This window comes from Phyllostomus discolor, chromosome 8, assembly GCF_004126475.2.
Source record: "Phyllostomus discolor isolate MPI-MPIP mPhyDis1 chromosome 8, mPhyDis1.pri.v3, whole genome shotgun sequence".
NCBI lineage: Eukaryota > Metazoa > Chordata > Mammalia > Chiroptera > Phyllostomidae > Phyllostomus > Phyllostomus discolor.
The window spans coordinates 48,788,098-48,815,844 of NC_040910.2; the positions used below are offsets into that span (position 1 = coordinate 48,788,098).

Consider the following 27,747-nt stretch of genomic DNA (forward strand, 5'->3'; position numbering starts at 1 on the left):
ACCGTGGCTCACACAGTGCACAGCTGGGCCATGGGGTGCCGTGTGGCCTGGCTCTTCCCCTCCTGGCCAGGGTGCACCCTGTGACGTGGGTAGTGGGCTGCAGAGAGGGCTCCGTGAGGGATACAGCCCCGGCCCACTGCTCCCTGGCCTCGCCATCCTGGCTACTTTAATCACCAAGGCTCGTGTGCCACCTGCTGAGTTGGCTCCATTGTCCTCACTGCAGAGGCCAAGCAGGCAGAGAGCCTTTGGGCTCCAGTGGCATTGCCCAGGGATAGGCCTCAATCAAATGACCAGCAAGGGGTGGCCACCTGCCAGTCCATGAAGGGCAAAATGATGGCACAGACCCTCCTCAACAGGGAGGACAAGGATTAGGTTTGGAGGCCTTGGGCTTAGCTGAACTGTGAGAACACAGGCCCTCCCTCCACCCGGGTCAGGTGTGGGCCCTACCTCGTACTCCTCGGAGCCCTGGGAGAGCTGCCGGAGCTGGGCGTCCAACTGTGTGAAGCGCCGCGTGATCTGCTCAATGCGGGCGTGTAGGTCTCGGTACTCGCTGTATTCAGCGTTGAAGTCATTCTTATAGCTCTGGCGCTGCTCGGATGAGGAGATGGTGGCGTATTTTCTGGAAATGGGAGAGAGAATGGTGGGGCTCAGGGGCTGCTGCAGAGAGGCTGGAGTGCCCGTGGCTGCGCAGGCAGCCCCACCCAGGAAGGGCCCTGCCAACTCAAGCAAGGAGCCTGGCCTAGAACAGGGTGAGTGGCTGGAACCTGCACACGGGGACTCAGACTCAGTCTTGCTGCCACTGATCTGCAGTGCAGGAAAGGGATGGGAGGGGATGGCAGGGGTGAAGCCCCTGGGAGATTTCGCTGAAAGGAAGTACTCACAGCAAGTAGTCGGGTGTCTCCGAGGTTGATGTGGGGACACTCAAGTTGTTGCAGGTCCCGTTTAAACCTACAAGGACCAAACAAAATCTGCAAGAGGTTCATGCTTTGTTGTCTGAAGGACATGAAGGGACAGCCCTGGGGCTGTGGAATCCTCATGGACCCAGGGGAACCTCGGCCTTTCCATCACGTTCGCATGTATGTTCCTGAACCACAGCTGTGTAAGTGCAGAGCAAACAAGTCCCCAGAGTGTTTGGTTTCCGGCCATGAAGCACAGACAGATGGCCCCAGGGGAAACCTTGAACCTGCCTACACCGCTCTCTGCTGACGGAATCAGTGGTCAGAGGTCCACCTAATGCTCCCACTCTTCCCATCAGACAGAGGACTTTGGGACCCAAAGGGTAGCCCTGGAACAGGGCTGGGCTAGAGTTGTGATGGGGCACACCCCAGGTGGTTGTGCTGGGGCTCAAGGACACAAGACCAAGGCCAACCTGGGCCGTAGTCAACTGAAATGACAATCTAGTGTGTCTACCCTCACCTCTCCTGCCAGCTTCTTCAATGGCTTTCCCCAACATAGAAGAGGTTTTATCACTTTGGAGCATATCCTCAGTGAGAGAAGTTTGCCAAGCCCTCTGTTGGTTTCACACTTAGGTGGTAGGCATCTGGGCACCAGGTGCACTCTGCAGCACACCCCCACCCCACCTGAGTGTGTTGTCTTTAAGGAGGCTGTGTTCTCCCTGGGCTAAAGCCTGATGGACCCATAGTAGAGGGTTTAGTCCACGCTCCCATAATGCATGCCTGGCTCAAGGCAGGCCTCCCGGGATGTTCTGCCTCGAAGCTTAACAAACCTTTGGGGTCCTGCCTACTGGAGTACCTGGCCTCCCTTTACCAGTAGAGGGGTTTCCTGCCATGGGGCCTCAGCCTCACTGGCAACAGCCCCCATAGCTGCTCCTCTCATCTCCATCACTCCACTAGCTTCTCCTGTGCCTCCCAGGGACGAGGGCAAGGGGATGTGTCTAATGAGTTCACACTGCAGGATAGAAAAAGGGCTTCCCAACCTGCCCACAGGGGTCAATGGGCCCGAGCTGAGCCCAAGCCCCACACCCTGCATGCCAGCATGCCCAGGAAGGTACCCTGAGGCCACAGGAGTGGTCCACAGCCTGAGTAAGAGCTGGGGGATGGGCACAGGATCCCAGAGTGGTCTGTAGCACAGGGTGATGAAGAGGGTGGCCAGACAGTGGCTCTGGGAGGCACGAGTGGGGGCAGGTGTACCAGTTGGGGTCAGAGGTGATCATTAGGCAGAACTGAGACAACAGGGCCAGGCTAGGGGACAGTGCCACACAGAAGAGTGGGCTAAATCATTGTAGGACACTTCCTCAGGTGCTGACCTAGAATGTTCTCTGGCATTTGGTAAGGGGCCTGGTGCCAGCAAACAATGCCACTATTAGAAGACGGGTGGTTCCTGCACATTCATGTTTGCCCACATGCAGAGCAAAGCCCATACCCCAGAGAGAGCTGCAGAGTGGCATAGGATGAAGAGGGTTCTGGTCGGGCGGACTCTGTGCCCACCCATTATTATCATGTAAGCCCCCTTCAAGACATAGGTTAAGATGATCATCAACACCAGGCTTGGCTTCTGGTGCTCAATCATTCCCTTCCTCTTCCTAGGGGCATCTACTCCCTGGTTTGTCTGATTCTAAACCTTACTTTCTTACCTTGGCTGGACAAGCTGGCTGGCCAATTCACCAAAGGCAGGATCTGAGCCCCATGTGTGCACGGGGCCAGTTGGGGCTACAACTTTCTGGCCCTTTCTAGTCTCCTTCCTTCCCAGGGCCCTGCCAGAGGCGCAGGGGTCTTGCTTCCATCGTTCGGGAAAGATCATGTTACTGGGCCAGCCTGCTCAGAGCCTGTCTTCCTGGGCAAGTCGGGATCAGAGGGGCCCTCAACAGACCAGGCCACCTTCTCCCAGTCTGCCTACCCAGACACCAGGAAGCCAGCTGACTGACTCTGTGTCTACCAGTACTTGTCCTCCAGTTAGAGTGTGGGGCTGTAGCAGCCTTTCTGGAGGACAACTGAACAACTCCTTAAAAAGCCAAAAGTGGGGCCCTGGCTGGCATAGCTCAGTGGATTGAGCGCGGGCTGTGAACCAAAGCATCGCAGGTTTGATTCCCAGTCAGGGCACATGCCTCGGTTGTAGGCCACGGCCCCCAGCAACCAAACATTGATGTTTCTCTGTCTCTCTCTTTCTCCCTCCCTTCCCTCTCTAAAAATAAATTTTAAAATCTTAAAAAAAAAAAAAGCCAAAAGTGGCTTTATTACCCCAGAAATGGCCCTTGCTCTGACTCTGCCTGGGGAAATGATCCCAGAGCTGCAGCAGATGACAAGCCTGGAACTGCCTGCATGTGGAGGGGAAGAGGGGGCTGTGACAGTGTTGCCACATACTGACCAAGTTCACAGTCACATGGGGCTCAGCTCAGGTGCCTGGGGCTGTGAACTCAGGGTGGCCCAGGTTCTCTTGACAGCTTGGCCAGTCCACATGCCTCTGCAGTGTCCCTAAGCCCCATAGCGCTTTTCCTGCTCAATACATGGCCTGGGCCACCCTTGTACCCCTCATCATGCTGCTGAGGCCCCAGATCTTTCGACTTCTGTCGTCCTGACTGGCTGTGTGACCCGTTCCATGACCTCATTCTGGCTCTCACTGCCCACTGTTCTATGAACAACCTCCCAAACCCTTCCCCCATAGGCTCTTCAGGCCACACGATGCCCATGGCATCCAGGTGCAGCCCTTCTCTCACCAGGCCATCCCCACAGCTTTCCCTGAGCCCACCAGGCGTCTGGCTCCTCTCAGTGTCTGCACCAGGAACTTGTCCCTCTCCCCATGCATTGTCCCTCCTGTGAGACTCAGCTTGGTGGACCCTGTGTCTCTAGCCCCCACTGCTGGCCTGGCACACAAAAGACTGCTGGAGATGCCGAGGCTGAGACCTCTGGGTCATTCAGAGGGGCCCGGTGTGAGAACACGGTGCAGAGTGAGCCAGTGCAGGGGCATGTGGAGTAATGTGGTCCCCTTGGCACTGAGTGGAGCCAGTGCTCAGGCTGTCGGAAGTGCCCTCCTACAGAGCCCCGGCCTGCAGGCCTGCCTCTCAGCACCTACCTGGGGCACCTGGCGGGGCTCCAAGGGAGCCAGGCACAAGGTCTGGTGGCTCAGCCCGGGGCCTGTCCTCAGCTGCCCTCTCCTTGTCCTTGTGCTTCTTGTACTTCTTCTTGGACTTGCCACGAGACGAGCTGCCGTGGGGTTTGCTGGGCTGGGCACAGTCCTTCAGCAGGGGCAGGCTTAGGCACGCAGTGGGGGCTGAGGTGGCCACTTCCCCGCGATCACAGTCCCGGCCACTGTGGCCCAAGTCATTGCTGACATCAGCCAAAGGGTCGTGTGCCCTCGGAGGATCCAGCCGTGGAGGTAGGTGGGCATCTGTGCCAGTCAGTGGGCCTGGGGTGGGCAGCAGGGCCTCCCGGGTATGGGGCACACTTAACTTCCCATTGAGGGCAGGCTGAGCTCTCTGTGTGAAGTGTGATATCCTTGGTTTCTTGTTGGCCAGTGGGTCAATAAAATCAGGAGGCTGATGCCGTTTCTGGAAAGAAAGGGAAACCATTTTAGAGGGGAGCCTGTGTCTGGAGTAACTGGTGTGCCCTGGGGAGTGGCTCAGCAGCAACAGGCCTACCTGAGCTAAGTGAGCAGGTAGGCCAGGCCCCAGGAAACCCAGTGCCCGCCTGAAAGGCCTAGTCCAGCCACACAGGGGCAAGCAGATACCAGCCAGGCCCTTGGAGCCCACCCCAAGGACACGTGCTGAGGAAGAAGGGCAGCTGGGTCATCTGTGCACTGGCCCAACCACCTCCAGAGATTGGTTTGAAATGTTGCTATGCTCAGTGTCTTCCCCCAACGACAGAGATGGTTGACGAGCCAACTCTGAGGGATACAGGGCAGCCCCACAGGCCAAGATCCATCACCCCTAACCCCTGACTACTTTGATCTTAGGGCAGCCCGGTGCCGTGGTCCAGGTCTCATCTCCATTTCACAGATGGTTACACTGGGGCATGTGAGGCAAGGCCGGACCGTAAGAGAGGAGCCGGCACTGGCCCAGGGAGCCCTGACCCAGGGGCAGCTGTAGGGTGTGGGGGAGACAAGGCCCCACAGCTGGGATGTGTACATGGATCCAGCCTTTCTACAAGAAGGCCTCATGGCCATGGACATGGGTTGAGTGTTGCAGGCCAGAGAAGGAGGGGTAGATGAGGGGGAGAGGGAAGAAGGGAAGGGAAGGGGAAGGAGAAAGGAGAGGGGCCTGGATGTGGGACTCACAAGTCAGAGCATAAAGGTGGCTGGGGACAGCTCTTACCAAAAAGCTCAAGCAGTGATTACAGCAGCAGAGCTAAAGACCACCCCAGCCAAAGCCAAGTGAGCCACACCTCCCCCGACTCCCTGCCACCCTTCCTAACTACTGACTACAATAGCAGCAGCCACCACGGCTCACATCACCCCACTGGGTGCCATTCGTCCTGCAGCCAATTTTACAGACTCCTCAATAGCCCCGAGAGGCAGCAGAACCACATACAGACAAAACACGAGGCTCAGAGCAGCCTAGTGCTTGTCCCTCCTTAGCCACACTACTGTAAGGTGTCTAAGGGAAGCACAGCCAGGTCCTGGGCCCTTAGGCCAAGCCTAAGGGAAGCCAGACAGCTGCTCACTCATTGAAAAAAATGTCCCAGCCCCGGGCCAAGGGCCTAACAGACTCCCCAGACATCAAGGTTGGGTCAGGCCCAGTGGCTCTGGGTGAGACCTGCTCCACAAGCTTCAGCAGCTCCACAAAGTCACACTCACATCCACTGCTCCTACCTGCGGGGGTGAGACCGAGCTCCCATGCTCTCTTGGAGGGCTGGTGGCAGCAGAGTCTCCAGGGAGGCCACCTGCACTCTGCGGCTGGCATAGCTTCCTGCGAAGGAAAAGCAGGGTGGGTGGGGGCTTGCAGCAGTAACCCACAAGGTGTACCCAGGTCCACCTGTCTCTGCAAAGACACAACACAGTCCCACCTTCCCTGAGTGATTTGGGGATGGGCTGCTGCCCTGATCCAGAGGAAGGCAAGTGTGATGGGTATGTTAGGACCTGGTGGGCAGAGCCACCAGAGTATATCCTGCCCTAGGTTTATCCACAGCTGCCCCTTGGCGGTGGCCTCCCTGCCCAGAGGACTGCCCCACTGGATGTCCTGTGCCCAGAGAAAGGTCAATTGATCACCTGTTCATCTAGACTCCTGTTACCATGGGGACCAGGAAACCATGTAGAATTGACCAAATCCTCAATGTCTGTACTATTTCCCCAAGGGAGCTGGGACACTGGGGTGCTGGCCTCTCAACTGTTCATCCTAATAATGATGTTCACTGTAGAAACTTTACAGGATGTAGGAGAGAACCAAGATGCCCTGGTCCATGACAGGAAGGGCTCCTGGGTTCAGCACCCACCATCCTGGGGGCCCAGACTACAGCATCTCCTTGTGGATGAGAAGGATGGCCACTGACCCACCTGGACCTGAGTGAAACAATGTAGCCAGTGATAAAAGAAGAGGCAGACACCCCAACAACACTTGATGAGCAAAAGGAGGCCCTGACAGGGACTCTGGCACTATGTATGGTGCCGAGGGCCCTCCTTGACCTGCAGGGAGGCTGAGATCCGGGGGCTTAGAGGCCACATCTGTGTTGCTTCAACTAGCAACAAGCAAGCCTGACTCCCTGCCCAAGGCTCACACTCCAGGCCACTGGTGCTGTCCCCTGCATATGGCCCAAAATGCAGCAAGAGCCACAGGGAAGGTACCCAAGACATGCAGAAGCTGCCCTGGCCGGCGTGCCTTGGTTAGTTGGAGTGTCGTCCCGTGTCCCATAAACCGAAAGGTCACAGGTGTGATTTCCAGTCAGGACACATGCCTAGGTTGCAGGTTTGATCCAGTGTGAGGGCACATGCAAGAAGCAACCAATCGATGTTTTTGTCAACACTGATATTTCTCTCTCTCCCCTGCTCTCGCTCTCCGCCCCTCCCCTCCACTCCCCTCCCCTCCCCTCCCTTCCCCTCTCTCTAAAATCAGTAAGCATGTCCTCAGGTGAGGATAAAAAAACATGCAGGAGCTCACTAGGCAACATGGTCCCCATGGCCAAGGTGGGGCAGGTTTGCTGTCCAGACACAGAGAAGCCACCAGAGCTCTGGTTAAAGATTGAAAACCAAGGACAGGTATTTCTGTCTACTCTCTTTCAAGGCCCCCACTAAAAAGACATGAAGAGGAAACAGAAAAAGAGAATAACATTCAACACTAAAGCAGTACAGGTGGTGTCTGTCCTATATGATCCTGAGGCCTGGGGGTTGGAGCCTCAGGGACCTCTGAGGAGGAGCTCCAGCAAGACTGCTCCCACGCAGCCCTGCGCTGGGACCTGGTCTGCTGCCGAGTCACAGCACGTCCTGGGGAAAAGGAACCCAGGCCTTCTCCAGGTGCTAGGAGGCTGCTCGGGCCACACCTGGAGAACAGGAGGGACAGACATGTGGCCTTGGGAAAAGAGAAAGTAGAGAGACCCTCCAGAGGAGCCAGAGTTGCCAAGCAGGAAGTCCTGAGGAGATTAGGGCTTCTGGGCAACAAATGTCAGGCTCCAAAATAGAAAAAATACATTAAAAAGGGGGAGACTGAGGGCATGAAAACTAACTCAACAACAAAAACACCAATCTTACTATCTTCAGAAAGACAAAGGACCTTAATAGACATCTCTCCGAAGAAGATATACAAATGGCCAATTAGCACATGACTAGGCACTCAACATTGTTCTTCGTCAGGGAAATGCAAATCAAAACTACAATAAGATACTACTTCACACCTACTAGGATGGCTAGACTCAAAAATGAAAAATAGAAAAGTGTTGGCAAATATGTAGAGAAATTGGAAGTTCTGTGCACTGCTGGTGGGAATGTAAAATGGTACAGTCACTAAGGAAGAGTTCAGTGATATTTCAGGAAGTTAATCATAGAATTACCATATGGCAAGGCCCTGGGCAGGCAGCTCAGTTGGTCAAAGCATCGTCCTTATATGTCAAGGCTGCAGGTTCAATCCCAGATCAGGGCACATACAAGAATTGACCAAAAAAATGCATAAATAAGTGGAACAATAAATCGATGTTTCTCCCTCTCTCCCTTATTCTCTCTCTCTAAAATAAGTAAATAGAGTATTTTTAAAGCTTAAAAAAATGTATGTGGCCCTGGCTGGTGTGGCTCAGTGGATCGAGTGCTGGCCTGTGAACCAGGAGATTGCCAGTTTGATTTCCAGTCAAGGCACATGCCTGGACTGTAGGCTGGGTCCCCAGTGGGGGGCGTGCGAGAGACAACCCATTGATGTATCTCTCACACATTGATGTTTCTCTCCCTCTTTCTCCCTCCCCTCCCCTCTTTCCTAAAAATAAATAAAATCTAAAAAAAAGAAAAAGACATAAGACAAAAATAGTATGTGTTTGACAGAATTGAAAATCCACGCCCACACAAACCCTTGGACACAAATACTCAGGGCAGCACAATCACACCAGGAGGTGGAAACAACCCAGGTTGTCATTGACAGATGAATAAATAAATAAAATGTGGCCCAACCACATAATAGAATGTTATTTGGCCATAAAAGAAATGAAGCGCTGACACATGCTACAACCTGGATGACCTTAAAAACATCACAATACGTACAAGCCAAGCACAAAGGCCACGTGATGTATGACCCCATTTATACGAAATGTCCAGAACAGGCCAAGTCCACAGTGACAGAAAACAAATTAGTGGTTGCCCAGGGGCTGGGGGGGCAAGGGCGATGGGGGAGTGAATGCTAATGAGGACCGAGTCTCCTTTGGGGTGACGGAAACGTTCTAGGAATAGACAGAAGTGATGGCTGCACAACACTGCGAATATACTAAATAACAGTAAGTTGTAAACACTTTAAATAAGTTACTTGTGTTAAGTGAATTGTATCTCAATAAAGCTATATTTAAAAAAATATCCTTAATCAGAAGTCGCATCACTCCATGGGTAAGAACATGATGCTGCAAAAAGACTATAGGAAGGACTCTTAGGAACTAAAAACGATGGCCACAAGATAGGATGGGAGAGGCCAAAGAAATCTCCTAAAGGAAAAAAAAGAGAAAAGACAAGAGGGAAGACAACAGGAAGAGCCCAAGAGCACAGTGCCCCAGTGGCAGAATCAGAGGAAGCATGGGGAAGGACAGGGCGAGTTTTTCAGACTCTGAGGGCCACAGTGCCCCTTGCCCCCAAATCACCTACGAGGTTGTCCACGTGGATGTACACAGGGCCGGGGGGGGGAACCTCTCACTGTTCCCTACCAACCAAACACATGTACGTGTGTGCACACATTTATATGCAAACATGTACACAGGCTACTTGCTCTCAGCCATGCCCCTTCCTGGGAGCTCAGTGAGGATAAGGCTCTGGGATCCGGAAACCTGGTGAGGGACTCGGAAGGAAAGACAGACAGGAGCAGCCTTGCTGGGCCCCGTAAGCGCCACCTCAAAGCAACTGGATGGGAGTAATCAGCCATGTTAACACTGGACCTTTTACCAAAAATTCTTGATGAATGAAAACACCTGCAGGAGGGGTCATTGACAACCTGCCATGTTTAGCTAGGGCAACAGAGAGGGGAAATGGGAGAGGGCATCTCTTCTACAGAGATGGTCTCCTCTCGGCTCCCCAGCACCGAGAGACCTCGGACAGCCAGAGCAGGGGCAGGATGAGGAGAAATCTGGGTTTCACCTAGAGTGGCCCAACTCAGTTCTGCTTTCCAGATGTAATTACTCCTTTGAAGAGCTGAATTAAAACAACAACAAAAACGCCCCTTCGTAAACAGCTCCATGTCCTTGAGATACCATTTAAGTATTACCGTATTTTGCCATGCATAATGCACATTCAAATTTTTGAGGGAAAAATAAAGATGCACGTTATATGTGGTAGTTCCTGAAATACCTTGTATCTGGTTCTTGAGTTTTGTAATAACTTGCTACATAAAGTTCTTGTACCATAGTATGTGAAAAATGCTAAAACTCCTTTATAATACAAAAAACATATCTAAATATAAATATATAGAACTAAAAATTAAATGAAGACTTTTTCTGAAAGTTTGGGCCAAAAACACGGGTATACATTATACACAGGAACACATCATACATGGAAAAATATAGGTGATCAGCGATCCACCGGCTCCCAGGCTAGGCCTCAATCAAAGAAATCGATTGCTGGCCATTACTCACTCCTCCCAGAGCCCCCTAAGCTACTCCTGACCTCTGGTTCCAATTAACCCAGAGGGATGTGTTAATACACCTGCCTAGTCCCATCTGTGGGGAGCTTTGTCCAACTTTCTCTGCTTCACATTCTTAAATGGCTTTAGGGAGGAGGCACAGTCTCCTAAGTAGAAGCGCTTGAGGACTCACAGGTTCTGAGAAAGAAGTTTCATGGGAAGGGAGGCGGGCAGTGGAAACAGTCTGGCTGGACTGAGGCCTCTGTAGGGCACCATGCTGTTGGTGAGAGTGACTGACACATGCCTTCTACCCCCACATCAGGGAATGGCCTTTTCCCCAGCAGGAGGCCAAGGTGGGCTACTTAGGCAGTGGGGAAGATGGTCAGAGAGTTCCCAAGGACCCTTCCACCTGGCTCTTGGTCCCGAGGCCTTTGGGACTAGGCGAGGCCACCCCAGCATTCTGGTGATGAGATCTGTCCCAGGCCCAGGGGAGGTGGCCTTACCTGACAAGCATGCGCTTTAGTAGCTGCTGGTCGCCCTCTGAGTAGCCAGGCCAATCCTTCTGCACATCCTTGTACACACAGTCCTTCAGTGTGCACGTGCCATCCTTGGCACTCACTTGGCCACCTGCAACACAGAGCCAGCGTCAGCTTGTGGGAAGCCTGGAGGATAGGGAACATGGAGGAAAACACAGACCTGGAAAGAAAGAGGGTAATACCCCACACCCAGCTCTTCTGCACTAGGTCCAGACACACACGTCTTACAGCTGCTAGGGGCCAGCCTGGCTTCAAAAAGGGGAACTGCCATCTATGAACCCCATCCCCGGCCTACCCCCTGCTATGGAATGAATGTGTATATCCACCTAAAATTCATGTCACACTATGTAATGGTGACATGGGAGGTGAGGCCTTTGGGAGGTGATTAGGTCCTAAGAGTTAGCCCTCATGACTGGGATTAGTCTCTATAAAAGAGGCTCCAAGAGCTCCCTCACCCCTCCTGCCATGTGAGGCAGTGTGAAGATGCTGTCTGCGAACCAGGAAGGAGACCTTCACCAGCAACCCAATCTGCTGGCACCTTGTTTTTGAACATCCACCTTCTACAACTGAGAAGTGAGTGTGTGTTGTTTGAGCCACGCAGTCCATGTGACTGTTACAGCAGCTCGAACAGATGAAGACGTCCCCACTATGATTTGCAGCTCCCAGGACAGAGGGTGAAGCTGAGGCTGGGGATGCCAGGTGAGGGGGGGTGTCCAGGGGCCAGACTGAGCCCACATTCTGTGCAGCAGACCGCTCTGCTCCCATTGGTTAACAAAGGCTGAGTTGGCCTCCAACATGGTTTTCAAAGATGGACTTAAACATCTGCCTTAAGGGTTGCTTGAAGGTGTGAAAGCCACTGCCCTAAGGCAGGCACTTCTGTGACTGTCTTGCTGGGTGCGCTGGGCACCCTGGTCTGCTACATACACATGTGCCAGCCATACGCTGCTATTCCTCCCTATTGCTGGGTTCCAAGAGGACTCCACGTCACCCGCAATTTCCACAAGGAGCATTTTTTAACAGTTGAGTAATATTCCACCAAATGGCCAACTGTGATTCATTCCAATGCTTTTCCTTTGCTGAACACTGACGCACTTCCAATTTCTCTGCAGCAGAAAACAGACGTCAATGTGTGCAGCCTATTCCACACAGGCAATGTTTTCTTCAACCAGCTTCCCAGAAGCAGGATCAGTGGGTCAAAGGTTCTGAACATTTTTACAACTTTTGATACATTTTGCTTAAATGCTCACCAGAAGAGCCTCCCACCCATCAACACTCCCACCCAGGAGGACAGCCTATGGGTTTCTTTGAGGCCCAGCCAGCACTGGAGACAGATACCTTAAATCTCTGCTTTAAACGTTCCCACAGAAGGAAGAGAGAAGGCTCGGGTGAGGGGCACAGCGTAGTCAGTGCTGCTCATCGGAACCCCTGGGCACATGGGGAGGTTGACCAGCCTGGGCGAGAAGCAGCCCAGAGTATTCCCAGAGACCTTCCTCTTCCCCATGCTGACAGGGGCCTGCTGCCCCACCATCGCTGGGGAGGGCTAGGTGGGTAGTGAACACAGAAGCACATGGCAGATGGAGCCATTCTAGAGAAAGCAGAGCAGGATGCTCTGCCTGCAGATGCTGGCTGGGCTGCCTCCAAGAGGCTGTCAACCCAAGCTGAGCAGAGAAGCCAGAGCCCAGCATGGTGCCTCTCTGGTTCCAGAAAGGCCTAGAGCACCCAGGGGGGATTAGAGACAAAGCAGGTGCTCTGGACAGGTCCCTATCAGCACCTCCAGACCTGTCTCTCCAGAAAACGGAGCCTGGTGTCCTGCTGTGTCAGAGGGCTGCTCTGAGGGTAACTTCAGGTGCAACCATGTGTTCAGTCAGCTAAAGTTTCACACCCTACATCTGAGGGGCTCTCATGTTTCTTCTTCATTCCAGACACAAACAGGGCAAGGGGGAGGGTGGGAGCGAGGGCATTCCTAAAAACACCACACCAGAGGCTGAGGGCCCAGCTGGCAGCACTGAGGGCTGCGGGCATGTCCAAGGGCAGGCATGGGTCCTACTGGTGTCTTTAGTCCTGACTCACATCTGACAGCTCTGTCAGACTCCCCTAATTGGTCTCTGGGGGTGTCCAGCCCTGGGGAAGGGCCTTCTGTATGCTTCCCTTTTATTCCCAAGGACAAAGCCAATACATTTGACTATCCAAGGAACTGAGTTCCCTGGGAAGGTTGTCCTTGGTTCTGGAGCTTTCTGGATGCTTTGGCTAGCCTTGGAGCCAACTCGTGAACTCTCAGGAAGAAAAACCGCTGCCCGGTCTCTGCCAGCATGACCTATGATCTGGGGATGGTGCTTCAGGAGCCAAATCCACAGAGGTGCCTAGTGAGTGCCCATGGGAGCCCCCGACATCCTGATGATGGACCCTGGGACACAGGAGATGTCTTCCTAGCAAAGGGTGGGGAGGTGCCTGCCCATGGGTCCTCAGTGACTATGGGTGGGCCTGGGCCCCAGACCAGATCTGCAACCACGCATGGAATGAAGCTTCATCTTTTCCAATAGGGGAAAACCACAGAGGCCTCATCTCCCTACACCTGCCCTTTGCCATGAACTCTGGGGAGTAAGGGTGATGAGGGAGGGACCCTAGCCAGAGCACAGGTGCCGACATCCTCCTACCAAATGTGCCGTGTGGATTGCCAGAGCTTCGGGCTGCACTGAGAAGGGGGAAAACAAACACCTGGAGGCCTGCTGAAGAGCTCAGCAAATGTGAAAATTCATCCTTAGATACAGCTACCACCTCGGTGTGGGCTTTCTGCCCCAGGAGGTGCTGGCTGAGTGCCCAGAGTTTCAGAGGTGGAAAGCAGGAAGGACAGGTGAACTGGTAGAGGGAAACCCGGAGAGGCCTGACCAAACCTCCTCCTCAGGTTGCTGGCAGGACTGTCTTCACAGCAACACAGCGAAGCACCATCACATGGCCAGAGCAAGCCACTCACTTCCCAGGGTCTTCTGGCTGCCCCCTAGAGCCCTGGGGGCCAGAGCAGGGGCTCGCTAAGGTAGCTGGGCTCACCGTTCTTGCTCCAAAGCACAGGCCATTTTTCAGTAGCAGGTTCTACCTGCCAGCACCAGGTCCCCCCCCCCCCCCTGAAAGCCCTAGTCCTCACATGAGGTGTTGCAGTCATGCCCCAGCCACAGGTGGGGACTAGAGGGTTCAGAAGTGAAGCCTCCTGCTCAGAGTCACAGCTGCTAACTGGCAGGGAAGCCCACCTAACTGCTGAGCCCTAGTTCTCCCTAACTAACAAGTGTGCATCCCTGGCGTCACTCAGTTCTAAAACGCTTGTGCAACTGAAGTCTTGGATCTCCTGTGCAATGCCCATGCCTACGTGTTAGCAGATGTCAAGGAGCACAGCACTGGCTTCTCTGAGCTGACCTGTAAGCCCCCAAACAGTAAATGCCACACTCCCAGCCCACCGTGTGTCCAGACCATCTGTAGAGGGTGCTCACAGGCTGGCTGGACCCCACCCCACCCCAGCCAGCCCTGGGTAAGCATGCACCTGCTGGAGGAGGCTGTCCAGCGTGTCCTTGTCTGCCTGGGCCAGGCCATCCTTCTGGAGCCGCAGCAGCAGTTCGGCCTTCCGGTAGGGCCTCAGTGCCAGAAGATGCAGCACCCGGTCACGGAAAGGCCTCTGAGACACCCCACCACCCCCACTAACACCACTCTTCTTGATGGCACTTGCCAGGTTGATGGGGGTTGCCCGCTTCCGGGAGGGCACAGCATCTGTCGCCCCTGGGGCTGGTTTCCTAAACTGAACCTTCTTGCCTACAACGAGAACCAGGGTGTTAAATTAAGGATTGGAGGAGGGGAGGGGGTGACCATGGTGTTCCAGTGCTTGGGGCTGATGCCGAGATCTTGAGTGTGGAAAGCGATGGGCAACAGCACCACACCCCTGCCTGCCAAGCCAGCATATCCCACTTAGCCTGCTTGGTGGGAATCCAGAGTGGCTGAGAGTGCCACCTGCTGACCACATACAGCTCACTGGGTACCAGCAGGCTCAGAACAGAGAGTGGCAAAAGTACAAGCATGTTTAGGGCCATAACCGACTCATCACGGACAACCTGAATCCTGGGGACAAAAACACTGACCACCACAGGGAGAGGAAACTGGTCTATGATCCCTCCTGATATTAAATGGGGGCCGGGGGAGGCCTGACCTGCCAAGGGCCCCATGGGACCCACCACTCTTTTATAAAAAAGGAAATAAAGGTCTCGGCTGTTTGGGTAGCTGCTCTGGAGAACCTGAGATGTTAGCAGCTCCTCAGCTGCAGCTCCGAATGCTTGCCTCTCAAGCAGATGTGGCTGTGCCCAGAGCCCTGGAGGCAGCGGGCCAATCCCCGTCCTTCTGGTACACACTATGGGGCCCAGCATGGCTGCCCCCTCCACCCAGCCTGAGAGCGCCACTCTCGAGGGAGGAAGTTGTTAACTCTGTCCCGCACAGCACCCCTACTACAAAGGAAATGTGGATGGCCGAGTGCATGCCCCGAACCCTTGGGCCAAAAACTTCCCCACGATGATTTCTTTTTGCTCTTATCCCTCAAATTTGACTTGTCAGATTAACACAGGAAGAAGTGTTTTTCGAGTCCTCAGGGCTTGACTCTGTCTCTAGAGAACCCAGCCAACAGGCTGACATGGGATGGGGACCAGGCCCAGCCAGAAGTGCCTGCCAACAACCTAAGAGGCCAAATGAGTGTTTCCATCAAAACATAAACTGTGGCAAAAACCTTCACTGTATATACAAAGTGGTCCAATAAGACAAATCTTGACCAAGTTTTTGGCCAAGGACCCAGAAATTCACTAAAATTTGTATGAATGACTATGTTTGCATCTTGAGGCAAAAGAAAGTGGGAGAAGCATGTTTGGTTCTGGCCCCGGTGGCTGGTGTCCCTGTCCCCTGGGGCTCAGCACTGTCCGACGGGGATTTCATTCAGAGCCAAACCCACTGCCAAGCAAAGGAAACCAGGCTTTCTTGGTGGGGGCTGGTGGGGTGCGGGGGGTTGAAACCTTCCCATTTCTTAAAAACAAAACAAAACAAAACAAAACAACAAACCCACAAAGCCACCGAGGTCCTTGTTTGCTGTAAGCTGGTTCATGCCTCTCCAGCTTGATGCTTCTCTTTCCCTGGCAATAAATTCTTATAACTCCTCAACTCTGTCTAGGTCCAAAAGGTGAAAAGGCTACAGCAGGACGATGAGTTTTCTGAATAAACTGTATTTTTCTCCCGATTTTTAATGTTGTTGGTGTCTCAATTTCACCAAAAGTATTTCCAAGCAGATGCTGAGCTGCTGGAGCCTTCTAGGCAAGCAGGGATCAGAGCCTTTCCTTCCAGGTCTCAACCTAATGCTCCCTCGCCAGCCCCAACACAGCAGCAAGCCACCACGGGGTGCGCCTGGCAGTTTGGAGCATGCCAGCCATTCAGACTTAGTGAGGAGTCAGCTGGGCAGATGAGACGGGGTGGCACCCAAAGAACATATGGCAACCCTGTCTTCATGGAGCACATATGTGTCCCTGATGGGTAAAGGCCCCTGAGGTTGCACATTCAAATTCCTCCAGTTCTTGGGTCCTGAGTCCACCTGGGGGTTGGAAGCAGCAGACGTCATAGCCCCCACCTGACTCAACGGGACCTTTTTTCTCACCTGACATGGACCTGGCTGGTCCTTCTCAAGGGCTGGGCCACACCTCTGTCACCCATCACCCCTACTCCTGGACTGGGTGGGCCCTTTATATCTCCTGCCCCCCACCCCCAATAGCTGCCTGGCAGGCATTATCCCCTCACAAGTGGAGCCTCTCATGGTTGGAATCCCAGGTCCCCTTCCTCACCTAGGTAGCGGCCTCCGGGCTTGATGACGATGGCGCCCCTGCTCCGAGTCTCCTCCTCCGCCTGGGCCATGCTCTGCCGTGCCTTCTGGTAGGAGTCGTCGGTGGCACACACTGTGATTTTGTCCTGGATGCTACCCAAGCAGTCCAGGTGTACATCCCCATGGCTATAAGACAAGGGACCAGAAGCCAAGATAAGTACCTGGGAGACAGGGAGCTATGGTCTTGGGGCCCAAGCCCCCACCCTGCCCATCCCCCACCAGGAAACAAGGCTCAGTACTGATGGAGCCACACGGTTTCCACAAGGCGCATCTTGACCCAGAAGAAACAAGGGGACCCAGGCCCCTGGGTCAGAAGCACAATGCCAGGACCTACAGCCTGGATACATGAAAGGAGTCAAAGCAGCTCATCTGAGAGAAGGGAGTTACTGGGCCAGAAGGCAAACACCTGTACAGTGGTCTGAGCTGGGGGGAGCAGCCCAGGGGAGAGGTGGGGAGACAGGGCTGTTCCTCAGGGCCTCACCTGGAGACGTACTGCTGGATGCAGTCAAAGCTGCCCTGGGGGCTGTCACGGCCAATGTTGGAGAGGTAGAAGGAGAAGGTCCGAGCCTCTGAGGGGCAGTCAGGCTGGGGGATGAAGATGTGCTGCACAGAGACGGGGGTGCAGTATCATCAAGAGTCCAAAGCATGAAGGGGACCATGGCACAGGCCAGCTGCTGGGCCCCGCCAGTCCACACAGTGTGACCCTTATGGCAAGAAGATGCTGGCACTTTCCTTCAAAACATACCTCTGCTTTCCCAGCAGTGACAGGACCCCAAGAGTGCAGAACACTCAACATGCACTCGGAGGCAAGGACCCCACCCAGATCTGGGCCATGACACAGTTTCCCCACCCACCAAACAGGGCATCCTTAAAGGAAAAATGAGACAAGATGGGTGTCAGAAGCCAGCGGGGCATGCTGGGCAGCCAAGATACTCTGACCCTTGCTCCCACTTAATGACCTCCTCTCCATCTCCTCCATGGGGATACAGATTCCACTCACTGCCCTGTAGCCATGAACAAGGTTTCGGAAGGTCACAAGGGAGACTCAAGCCAAGTGCATATTTTGCACACAGCTACCCAGAACATGGCAGAAAGCCCATGCAGCAGTCAGCATAATGAAAAGGGGTTTTCAGGGAACCTGAGCCCAATATGGGCAGCTCCTCCTTGTCCGTTCTGATCCTCTCCCTAACCTAGTCCTGGTCTGGAGGGACATGGCCTCCTCAGGCAGCATCTTCCTTCTGTCTCAGCTCAGGGGGCAGTGGCTGCAGAGGTTGTCAGTCCCCATTGAGCTGTCACCCCTGAGAGGAAGAGAGGGAGATCCAGCCTGAGCCCCCTGGGTACTTCCCACCTTACCTACCCCATCCACCAGCTCGTGCAGCCCCACCCAGGCAAGCAGGTGGGAAGAGTGCACTCTGGCTCCAGCTGCAAAATAGAGCTCTGCTACTGTGCGGCCACCACCCTGACAAGCACAGCCCACACTGGATCAAAACAAAGCCATCTGCGACAGCTTTGGGACACCCCGGCAGCCTGGCAGACAGCTGACGGTGGGACCCTGCCATGTGCATAGAGGCCTACCCACCATGCTGCAGACGCCCTACCCAAGCCTGTGTAGGGAGCAGCCACCATGCTGCCCCCTGGGTGGAGGGTGGGGGACTCTTCACTCTGACCCTCTCACCCTGTGTGAGCCTTCTCTACCCAGGCACATATGCCCACTTCCAAAATCCATTCCAGGGTAGGGGAAGGCCCAGCTGAGAGCCAGAGGCCAGTCTGTGCAGAGCAACAGGTGACATGGGGCTTGAAACCAATGTTCAGAAGAGCCTGGTCCTGCTAGTGACAGGGGAAACCACACACAAAGAGGACACTTGTGACCAGTGTTCTCCAGACAACTGGGGATGGGCGGGGATATGCTGGGGGCCCCTCCCAGCCCCATGGCACCACTGCTATGGAATCCTGTGTTAATAGGTTATTGCTGGTTAATAATGACCAGCCTCTGGGAACCAGCCAGCTGGCACAGACAGCCCAGGAAGGCGAAGCTGCCTCTGCCAGGGGAGACTGTGGCATGTGTTCCAGGACATGGCTCAGTATGCAGCAGCCACGAGTGTGCCCTCTGGACGGAGTCTCAGATGCCCCCGCCCCAGAGCTACCACGTGGCTATACCTGATGGCAGCACTGACACCAGGTTATGGGTACAGGGGCAAATGTCTATGTGACAAACTGGAGGAGTAGACACTCTCATCCCATCCCAGATGCCCTCAGTGCCTCTGAGGCCTGGGGCCCGAAGGCAGCGCCGGCTCCACTGCGGTGGTCAGTGGAGTCCTGGCCAAAAGGCTTTCACCTCCTCCTCCCTTTGTAATCTGCCCCGAGTCAGCCACTGCCCCCTCCCACCCCCCACCAAGTCACATGCAGTGCAGGTGGGAGCTCTGGAGAAAAATCAAGTCCCAGGTGGGGGTGGGAGTGACATGGTGGGTAACAGCACTAGATGTTCAAGCAAAAGGAATAGGTGGACATGGGAGCCAAATACCACTGAGCAGGTCCTCTCTGTCAGAGGGGTTTTCAGAAACCGTCAGTTTTCTTCATCATTTCCATTCCCAGGGAACCATTGGGGGGGGAAGAATTCCTGCTACAGCTGAACACGCCTTCTAGGAGCAAAGTAGCCTTTTTTTGCTGGCCTGGTGGGAGGTGTCACCCCCGCAACCCCATACTCAAGGCCCTTTCTACATACCACCTTCTCTTCTTGGGGCTCAGAAGAGCAATTGTCGGCCCTTACCTCCCTCCCCAGGCGTCTTGGCTGCACAATGTCTCCAGACTCCAACACCCCCATCCTGTAGATACTTTCTAGATATTCCCAAGCAGTCCCTGTTACCACCGACACAACGACATGCACCTAGTGGCTCAATCTTGAGCACATCCTAACAGACGTGGCTCCTCACACAGACACGGGTGAAAGGCCTGTAAGCATCTCTGTCAGACCTTATTCTAGAAATTGCAGCTCATGCTCACCACAGCCCAGGGAAATGTGTAGGTCCTGAGCTGCTCTGGACAAAACTCCACCTCTCCTTTTTTCAACGGAAGAGTTCTGGAGTGGCGCTGGCTATGTGGGGGTGCTTTACCAGCAATCAGGGGTTAACAACTCAGAAATGACGCCCTGATAGCAGAGTGCCAGTCACCTGGCTCATTGCTCCTGAGAGCATAGAAAACACAGATGCAAATATGTACCCAGCAAGTGGACAGGTGAGTGTTTTGCTCCAGCAGACAAAACCCTGGAAGGTGGACACATTCAAGGCAGGGGCCTAGTTCTCCAGGGAATGTGGTAAATGCAGTAGACTGAACAGAATGACTATGACCACCAGAGGGCGGCATGGGGCCAGTCTGGCAGCAAGCTCAGACCAGCCCTGATAACACTGGGGAAATGTCCCAAGGAACCAGTCAATAAGGGGCCCAGCTGCACACTTCTACAGCCTGGATCTAGTGGCGTTCCCAGTCTAGGCTAGGAGGTGGCCACAATGAGCCCAAAACCCACCCAGGAGGTGTGCTGATGCCATGACCCTATTCCAGCTGCACCACATTCACATCTGAGGAGGAAGGGCACCAGGAGCTGAGTGAGCTCATTCTGGGCTATAGGGAGTACAATGGGTCTCCTAAAGCCATGTTAATTTGCACATGACCCTCTAAGTGGACAAGGTCTCTATCTGGGGGTGGGTGAGGAGAATGAGGGACAGAAAGGGAACTAAAACTAAGGTCCTTGAGCCAAGGAGCCTACAAACAGAGTCTCAATATTCAGTCCATCAGTTTCATGGGTCTCTGGGGATCCAGTCCCTGAACATCAGATCAGTCAGGCCCCTAATGAGCATGTTTCGTCCAGCCCTGCTGCCCTCCTGCTTCTTCATCCGCAACCCACCTGCTGCTCTATCTCCAACCTTTCAGGTGTTGCACACAGAGCAAAACCCTCTCCTTACTTCTTGGGAACACCCAGGCCCAGGTGTGCGTGTGCAACGGAGAGGCCAGAAGAGGGAGGACAGAGCTGCAGTGCCCTGCTTCCTCCTTGCCAGTCTAAGTGACCGTGCACATGCAGACTGGCCCTTCACATCTGAAAGGGAGGAAGGGAACATGTCCCATCAATGCCTAGAAGGAAGAATAGGAGGTACAGATGCCAGGGAGGCAGACTCAGCACCTGAACCTATGTAGCAAGCTGGGGAAGAAGAGAATGCCCTTGTCACATAGCCCACCCCAGCCCTCACCCAGGTTCACAACAGGGAAGAGCCTTCTGGTGAAGATTCGTGGCCTGGCCTGCTCTGAGCTGCAGCACAGCGCCTCCATGCTGAAATCTTCTAGAAACTCTGTTGGGCAAAAGAAAGCCCAGAAGGAAGAAAAAGTGGGCAAAGCATGATTCTAAAACTAAGGTAGTGGAACCCCACATCTGGAATGAATATGGCTCTCAGGCTTTCCACAGGAATTTGGGAGATATAAGGCAGGCATGGGCCCAGGAGAACCTCATGAAGCACCTGTGAGTGGCCATGTCGGGGTCTTGCTGAAAAATGAACACTGACCACAGTGGCCCTTTTTGTGTACTGGCTTCATCTTTCCACAGCTGCTGAGGGCACAAGGTGACCATGGCCACCAGCGGGCATCATGAGACCAGTCTGGCAGCAAGCCCAAGCCAGCCCTGCCAACACCCCAGAAATGTCCTAAGGAAAATAAAGAAAGGTGGCAAAAGGGTGACCCCAAGACTCTGACAGGGCCAATGGGAGCACAGAGGCTCCTGAAGAGGCACAGGGGGGTGGGGGTTGTCTGGGTTTTGGGGGGTTTCTTGCCAACCCTGAATGGTATTGATGTGATGGTCAGTTTGTGTATTCCCTGGCCAGATCGCAGTTCCTGTGACACCACAGCGCTAATCTGGGCATGTGTGGAGGTGTTCTGCAAACACAATGACATCCATGACCAGCTCACTTTAAGTAAAGGAGAGGATGCTCAATGGCTTGGGTGGGCCTCTCCCAATCAGCTTAAGATCCTAATCAGGATCTTAAGAGGGAAACCTAGTCTCTCTGAGGAGAAAGCACCCCCTGTAGATTGTGGCACTGGCCCCTGCCTGCCCCACAAGCATATCTTGGATCCTTGTATCTGTATAGACACATACATTTCCCAGAGGCCCCCTCTCTGGAACCCCCTGGCCGACCAAAACCCACAGCTGGCCTTCAGGCACAACTCTTCATAGAAACAAAAGACTTGCAATAAAGACTAGAATAAAAACTAGTGTTCCGACAGGTGTTTGGTGGGTGGGAGGTACTGGGGGGTGGCCCTAAGACTGGAGGGAAAGGGTTATGAACAATTTGCCCATTCTTTCATTCCCCAATTTTTCTGTTAACATGGTCATTTGGAATAGAGTACACTAATAAAATGAGGGCACTGAGTTTCTATAATCCCCCAACCCAGTTCCAAAACACAATCACCCATGGACTTGGGTCCATAGGGGAAGACGAGTATCCTACCCAAGAGAGGACACTGCTTGGGCTGTGGGCTGCAGGCTGCAGCGTTGAATTAGCACAGAGATCAGGTCAGAACAGGGGTTGGGGGCCTAGGAGCATCTAGAGGCAGAGCTCAGACTGGCATGGGGACTGGCCTGGAGTGGAGGTGGATGGGACCAAACACTGCACCCAATTACTGCTGTGCCCAACGAGTCATGAAAGGACCCAGACGCACCAGTCCCACAATTCCAGATGTGAGTAACACAAAAACAACTCACCCCTTGGCTTCCTTGAAATCGAATTGATGGTCTCAGAGAAACAGAATCCTGCAAAAAAGCAAAAGAGGAAAACGCTAAATAAAGATAGCTGGAAATCCAGAGCCTCATTTCCAGTTATCTAAGGAGCAGGGTAAGGAGCATGTGTTCAGGAAAGGTGAGAGAAACCACACGTGTCTGAAAACTACAGGAAAGGTCACCGAAGCAGGGTCTTGAAAGATCAACAGGAGTTCTCTGAATGCACTGGAGCTGAGGGTATGTGAGTGGCGAGAGTAGACACACAGGCAGTGGGCAGCCCCTCACTGGTCTCCTAAAACGGTCATCAGCCCAGGCCACCCTGCCTCACAGATACCACCTCCAAATGGAAATCAGGGTGGGTGAGCACCACTGGCCAGGAGGCAGGCTGACGGATGACTCTGGCCCCCGCACCACTGGCAGGATGAAGCCCAACACCTGCCCAGCTCCAATGTCACAGTTTCAGAGCAATTTGTCACTGTGCCTGGGGTGGCAGAATTTCTAAATGTCATAAAAATATATATAGTAAAAACCTCAAAATAAGTACTTAAAAAGCTTCAGCTATTCAGAGATCAGCCTTCTGGTGGAATTTTGGAAAGCATGTGGATCCAGATAGAGGACTGCACCTTCTCTTCCAACCTTGGTCCTGGAGCACCCACCTTCTGTGTAGCAGATACCATCCCACAGCATGGTCCTGGCTTGTCATCATGACCCCTCTGCCATCCCCCAAACCCACAGGGCCCAAATCTACCTCTGTGCCAGCTTGTCCCCTGCCCACCCAACCTCCTTCACACAGCAGTAGCGGCTGTGCTTTCCCACCTCCATCTGAGCCCACCACCCTGCCTTACTTAGAGCAGGGGAGGCTCCCCACCCCTGTGCCCCGGCTATAGTACCTCCCTGAGTGGCTGCTTGTCAGCCCCCTCACCCAGAACGTGAGGCCCACAGCAGGTGGAATAGTGGAGTGGCTCCATCCTAGTGGAGAGAATCAATGAACAGGCAGGCCCAGACTTAATAGGTGGCTGACCTCTTGGAGCCTGTGGGTCCATCAGCTGCTGGGCTGATGCTCTTGGGCATGTGAGGGAGACAGCTCAGTCAGCTTGGACATGAGGGCCACACACATATCATTTGTTTACTAGGAACCCCCTCTTTCACCAAGTATCTCAAAGGACTCTGCTGTCTAAAGCAGACCTGAGGGGTCACTCCATGCACTAGCACTTACCCCATGGGACCTGATGCCTCACAAACCACCCCATACTTCCAAACACTGCTAGGCAGGCAGAGAGGGACATCCTCCAGTCCCTTGTCCTGCTCTAGGACTGGGAACCAGCCTCTGCAGACACAGAAGTCCTGGTGCTGGTAAGACAGGGGCCAGGCTCCTTACAAAGCAGACTCAGGACCAGCTGACCCAACCCATGACCATGACCTTGACCTGACCCCTGCCTGGGCTCCTGGTCAGAAAATGAGAAGCACAGCACCAGTGTGGGTCTCATCCTGGCAGGGTCCTTGGAGATGCACTATGTAAGTAAGCAGCCTCTGCTAGGAATTAGGTTAAAGAGATGAAAAGAAGACATGAAAACCTGGCCACTAAGCAGGTGAGAAGCCCTCAGTATCATTACCTGTCAATAAAATATGAACTGTGTACCTAGAATGGGAAGGATAAACAACATCCCAGAACCTTTGTCCGTGGTTGGTGGGAACACACACCATGTGGCTGCTGTGGAAAACAGTCTGGCAGTTTCTTAAAAGGTTAAACACAGAACTACCACATGACCCAGCAAGTCCACTCCGAGGAATTAGCCAAGAGAAATGACAAATGCACTAGAACTTACATGTAAACAAGCACAGCAGAACTGCTCTTAGTATTTGAGAAGTGGCAACAACCCAAATGTCCATCAGTTGGTAGGCAGAGAAATAAGAGAAAACCATTCAGAAATAAAAAGGAACAAACTCCTGGTGGACACAACATGGACAAACCTTAAAGCCGCTGGCTAAGTGAGAGGCATCAACATATGACCTCACGCATTGTTTGAGTCCATTTACATATGTTTCCAGGGAAGACGAAACTAAAGAGACAGAAAGCAGGTCAGTGTGTGCCAGATCAGCAGATCAGGCCCACAGAAGACCTTCACTGAAGACTCGGGGGCTTTGAGCAATATTGCAGGAACACAGAGGAAATTCCTCAACAGTTGGGGGAGATTCCTGTCTGCCAGCCACATTTAAGGCAAGAGTGATATAATATAGGCAGAAGGGAAACAGAAGATATCAGAACACAGCAGCACAGGCAATGCTAAGGCAAAGCAGCCCTGCCTGTCGTTATTATAAGCTCTCTGCTGACACCTGGTCATCAAAGCCAGGAAGGAAGGGTGTTTCTGGCAGAGGGAGGGAACAGCAGGGGCAAAGCAGGAGCAGAGATTAGGGACACTGCAGTGGTAGAGGGCAGTGGGGCTTGGCTCTTTCACTTCTAGGTTGCTCAGCCCAGATCTCCATGCAGGGGTCAGTCAGGGTCAACTCCAGTACTGTGTGTGCCATCCACACACAGCAAAACCTTTGTGCTCCAGAGCTTGGGGCATGGGGGCTATGATGATGGCGATGACAAGAGGCTGGATTTAGAGTAAAGAGGGAGAGGAACTAGGAAGGACGCCCTCCTGAGAGGGACTCCACCAGAGCAGCCCAAGCACCCACGTGTGCTGGTCTGCCCTCCCTCAACCACATGTTCCCTGTGGGCCATCCAGTGAAGCACTTAGCTGGCTTGGTAGCTGTCAAGCAAGTTAATCTGGAAGACTCTTTGGTTTCAACGTCACTCATTCCCTAAAGGCCTCAAGGAGACATTTCACATTGGAGAAGTCAACTGAGAGGCCTAGAAGTCCACTCTTTCTCTATGATGCTGGGAAGGCTCCATGATGAAGTGCATGACCCCACACAGCCCAGCCGTTATTGTCGAGCCAGGCTCTTGGCCACGTGGGCTTGCTTGGTATCTCATTCCTTCAGAAGGACCAAGCCCTTGTTAACAACAGAGCATTTCGTACCTTCTCTCTCTCTCTCTCTCACACACACACACACACGTGACTTCCCACAGGCTGTCTATAGCCATTAACAGTAACAGGCACAACTTTAAAGGGCTGGGATAGAACACTGACAACCTAGAATTCTATATCTAGTGCAAAGAAAAAGTGGGATAGAGACTTGTCCAGACAAAGGCTGAGTGAGTCTGTTTGCAAAAGAGCTGCTCCCCTGCAAGGAAGGTTCTGGAAGTTCTTCAGGAGGAGGGAGAGTGACACCAAATGGACACATGGGTCTTACAGATGATGAAGAGTGCTGGGCATGGTGAACCCATCTATGAATATGAAAGAATGAATTACATTTCTGTAAAAGACCACTGACAGTCTGGGGCACAGATAGTAACAAAATGCAGGATTTGGACACATAGCACTAAATATGAAATGTGTGCAAACGGAAGGCAGTGATAGTGTCAGGGGTGCAGGGGCCACCTCAAGCTCATGGGTCTCCCAGAAGGTGAGCGTGGTACCAACAGTGTCTTCTGAGTGAGCAGCCAGAGCCCAAATCGAAGGTTCCTTTGAGGCAGGACCAGCATCACCCCAACACCCCAGCAGTCGGCCCATCCTGGCAGTTCAGGGGCTCCTTGTGGGAACATAATCATCATGACCTGGCTGGCTGCTCCCTGCAGGGGCCAACAGCTCACAAGGTTAGGGGCTCTGCTAAATCACCTACAGAGCAGGACAGAAGGCAGTGTCCCAGGACCAGTAGGGTATGACAGACTGACTGGGCACTGCCTGTTTCCCATTTCCTTGTTGCCTCAGCAGCTTCTGGGTTGGCCTCAGACCAAAATTAGCAAGTCACCAGGTAATGTAACTTCCCTGGATATCCCCAGGCACAGCACTGCCACCTCTGCACCTGTCACACTTGGGACCTGAGTGGGCTGCACTTCAGGCAACACCATATCAATGCCTCAAGTCTCCCCAGATCCTTGCAGGAGTGTCAAACTCATTTTCACCGGGGGCCACATCAGCCTGGTGGTTGCCTTCAAAGGGCCGAATGTAATTTTAGGACTGTGTAAATGTAACTACTCCTTAACTAGGGGCAAGGAGCTCTGCATTGCCGCCGGGTAGAAACAAGGTGCCAGGCTGGATAAAACAAGGTAGAGGGCCCGATTCGGCCCACAGGCCTTGTGTTTGCCACCTGTGCTTAGGGGTTATGTTGTTCCTACCACAGGTGCAGAGGTCACGCACTCCCAGGGTCTGAGCTGATCAGTGCAGTGCCTCCCAAGTAGCAGGCATGGAGGGGCCCTCAGGAAGCCCAGCCTCCACAGTGGCCATGTTAGACCCCTGCACGGCCACTCACCACCATCCGCCAGCCTCAAACGGGGGTGAAGCTGCGAGTTGCTCAGGACAAGCATCGCTGCTGGCACTGCACTTCAGCCAAGCTAGGACAGCCTGGTGGAGCAGGCAGTGGGGGAGGCTTCAATGCACTGGGGCAGGAGTATTTGTGCCCCGAAATCATTAGGCCACTTGGCAGCTCCCTCTCTAGGGGAGCATCACCTGGATGAAGAAGCAGTGTAGAGACCTGGCTGGTGTGGCTCTGTGGATTCAACACCGACCTGTCAAGCAAAATGTCACCAGTTCAGTTCAGGGGACGTGCCTGGGTTGCAGCCCAACCGTGTGAGAGGCAACAGATTGATGTTTCTCTCACACATCGCTGTTTCTCTACCTCTCCTTCCTTCTCCCTTCCCCTCTCTTTGAAAATAAATAAATCAAATCCGGGGGAAAAAAGAAAGAAGCAGTGTAGAAAAGATGGAGATGCATGTGGAAGAAAACGGGGAGCGCGCTGGGAGATGACAGTCAGGGTAATGTGTGGCCTATGGGAAGAGGCACAAATGCTTGAGGAGGAACTTGAGATGGCCAGAAACCCCTTTTCTCTGTCCATGGAGAAGAGGCTTGGAGGGTGAGGCAACAGGAAGTGGCTTATGAAATCCACCTCCAGGCCCTGACTCAGTTGGTGGGGCATCATCCCACAAAGTAAAAGGTCGCTGGTTTGATTCCCAGTCAGGACACATGCCTGGGATGCAGGTTCAGTCCCTGGTTGGGGTGCAAATGAAAGGCAACTGATCAATGTTTATCTGCCTCTTACTCCCTCCTTTCCCCTCTCTCTAAAAATAAATAAATCCAATCTTAAAAAAAAAAAAAAAAAGAAAAGAAATCCATCTCTCTAGGTCCAGCTACAGGTTCACAGGAAGCCAGTGGGTAAGGCACAGAGTTATACTCACGGTTTTGAGTGATTCTGCCCCAAGGGACAATTTAGGTTGTTGTGACTCGGTTGGGGGGAGGGTATTCCTGGCATCTGGTGGGTGGAGGTGGGAACACTGCCCAACACCCAC

At 53.5% G+C, this 27,747-nt stretch overlaps 1 protein-coding gene across 1 annotated transcript in view; it reads right to left on the reverse strand.

Annotated features, from left to right (window-relative positions):
- ELL (elongation factor for RNA polymerase II) overlaps nt 1-27,747 on the reverse strand; it is a 60,267-nt gene that overhangs the window by 3,388 nt on the left and 29,132 nt on the right. The window contains exons 2-10 of the mRNA XM_036032599.1: nt 22,344-22,391; nt 17,085-17,206; nt 16,566-16,729; nt 14,214-14,511; nt 10,684-10,794; nt 5,764-5,860; nt 4,030-4,504; nt 882-948; nt 448-619 (exon numbers count right to left, since the gene is read on the reverse strand). Coding sequence (XP_035888492.1) covers nt 448-619; nt 882-948; nt 4,030-4,504; nt 5,764-5,860; nt 10,684-10,794; nt 14,214-14,511; nt 16,566-16,729; nt 17,085-17,206; nt 22,344-22,391 — 1,554 coding nt within the window. The remainder of the gene's footprint in view (nt 1-447; nt 620-881; nt 949-4,029; nt 4,505-5,763; nt 5,861-10,683; nt 10,795-14,213; nt 14,512-16,565; nt 16,730-17,084; nt 17,207-22,343; nt 22,392-27,747) is intronic.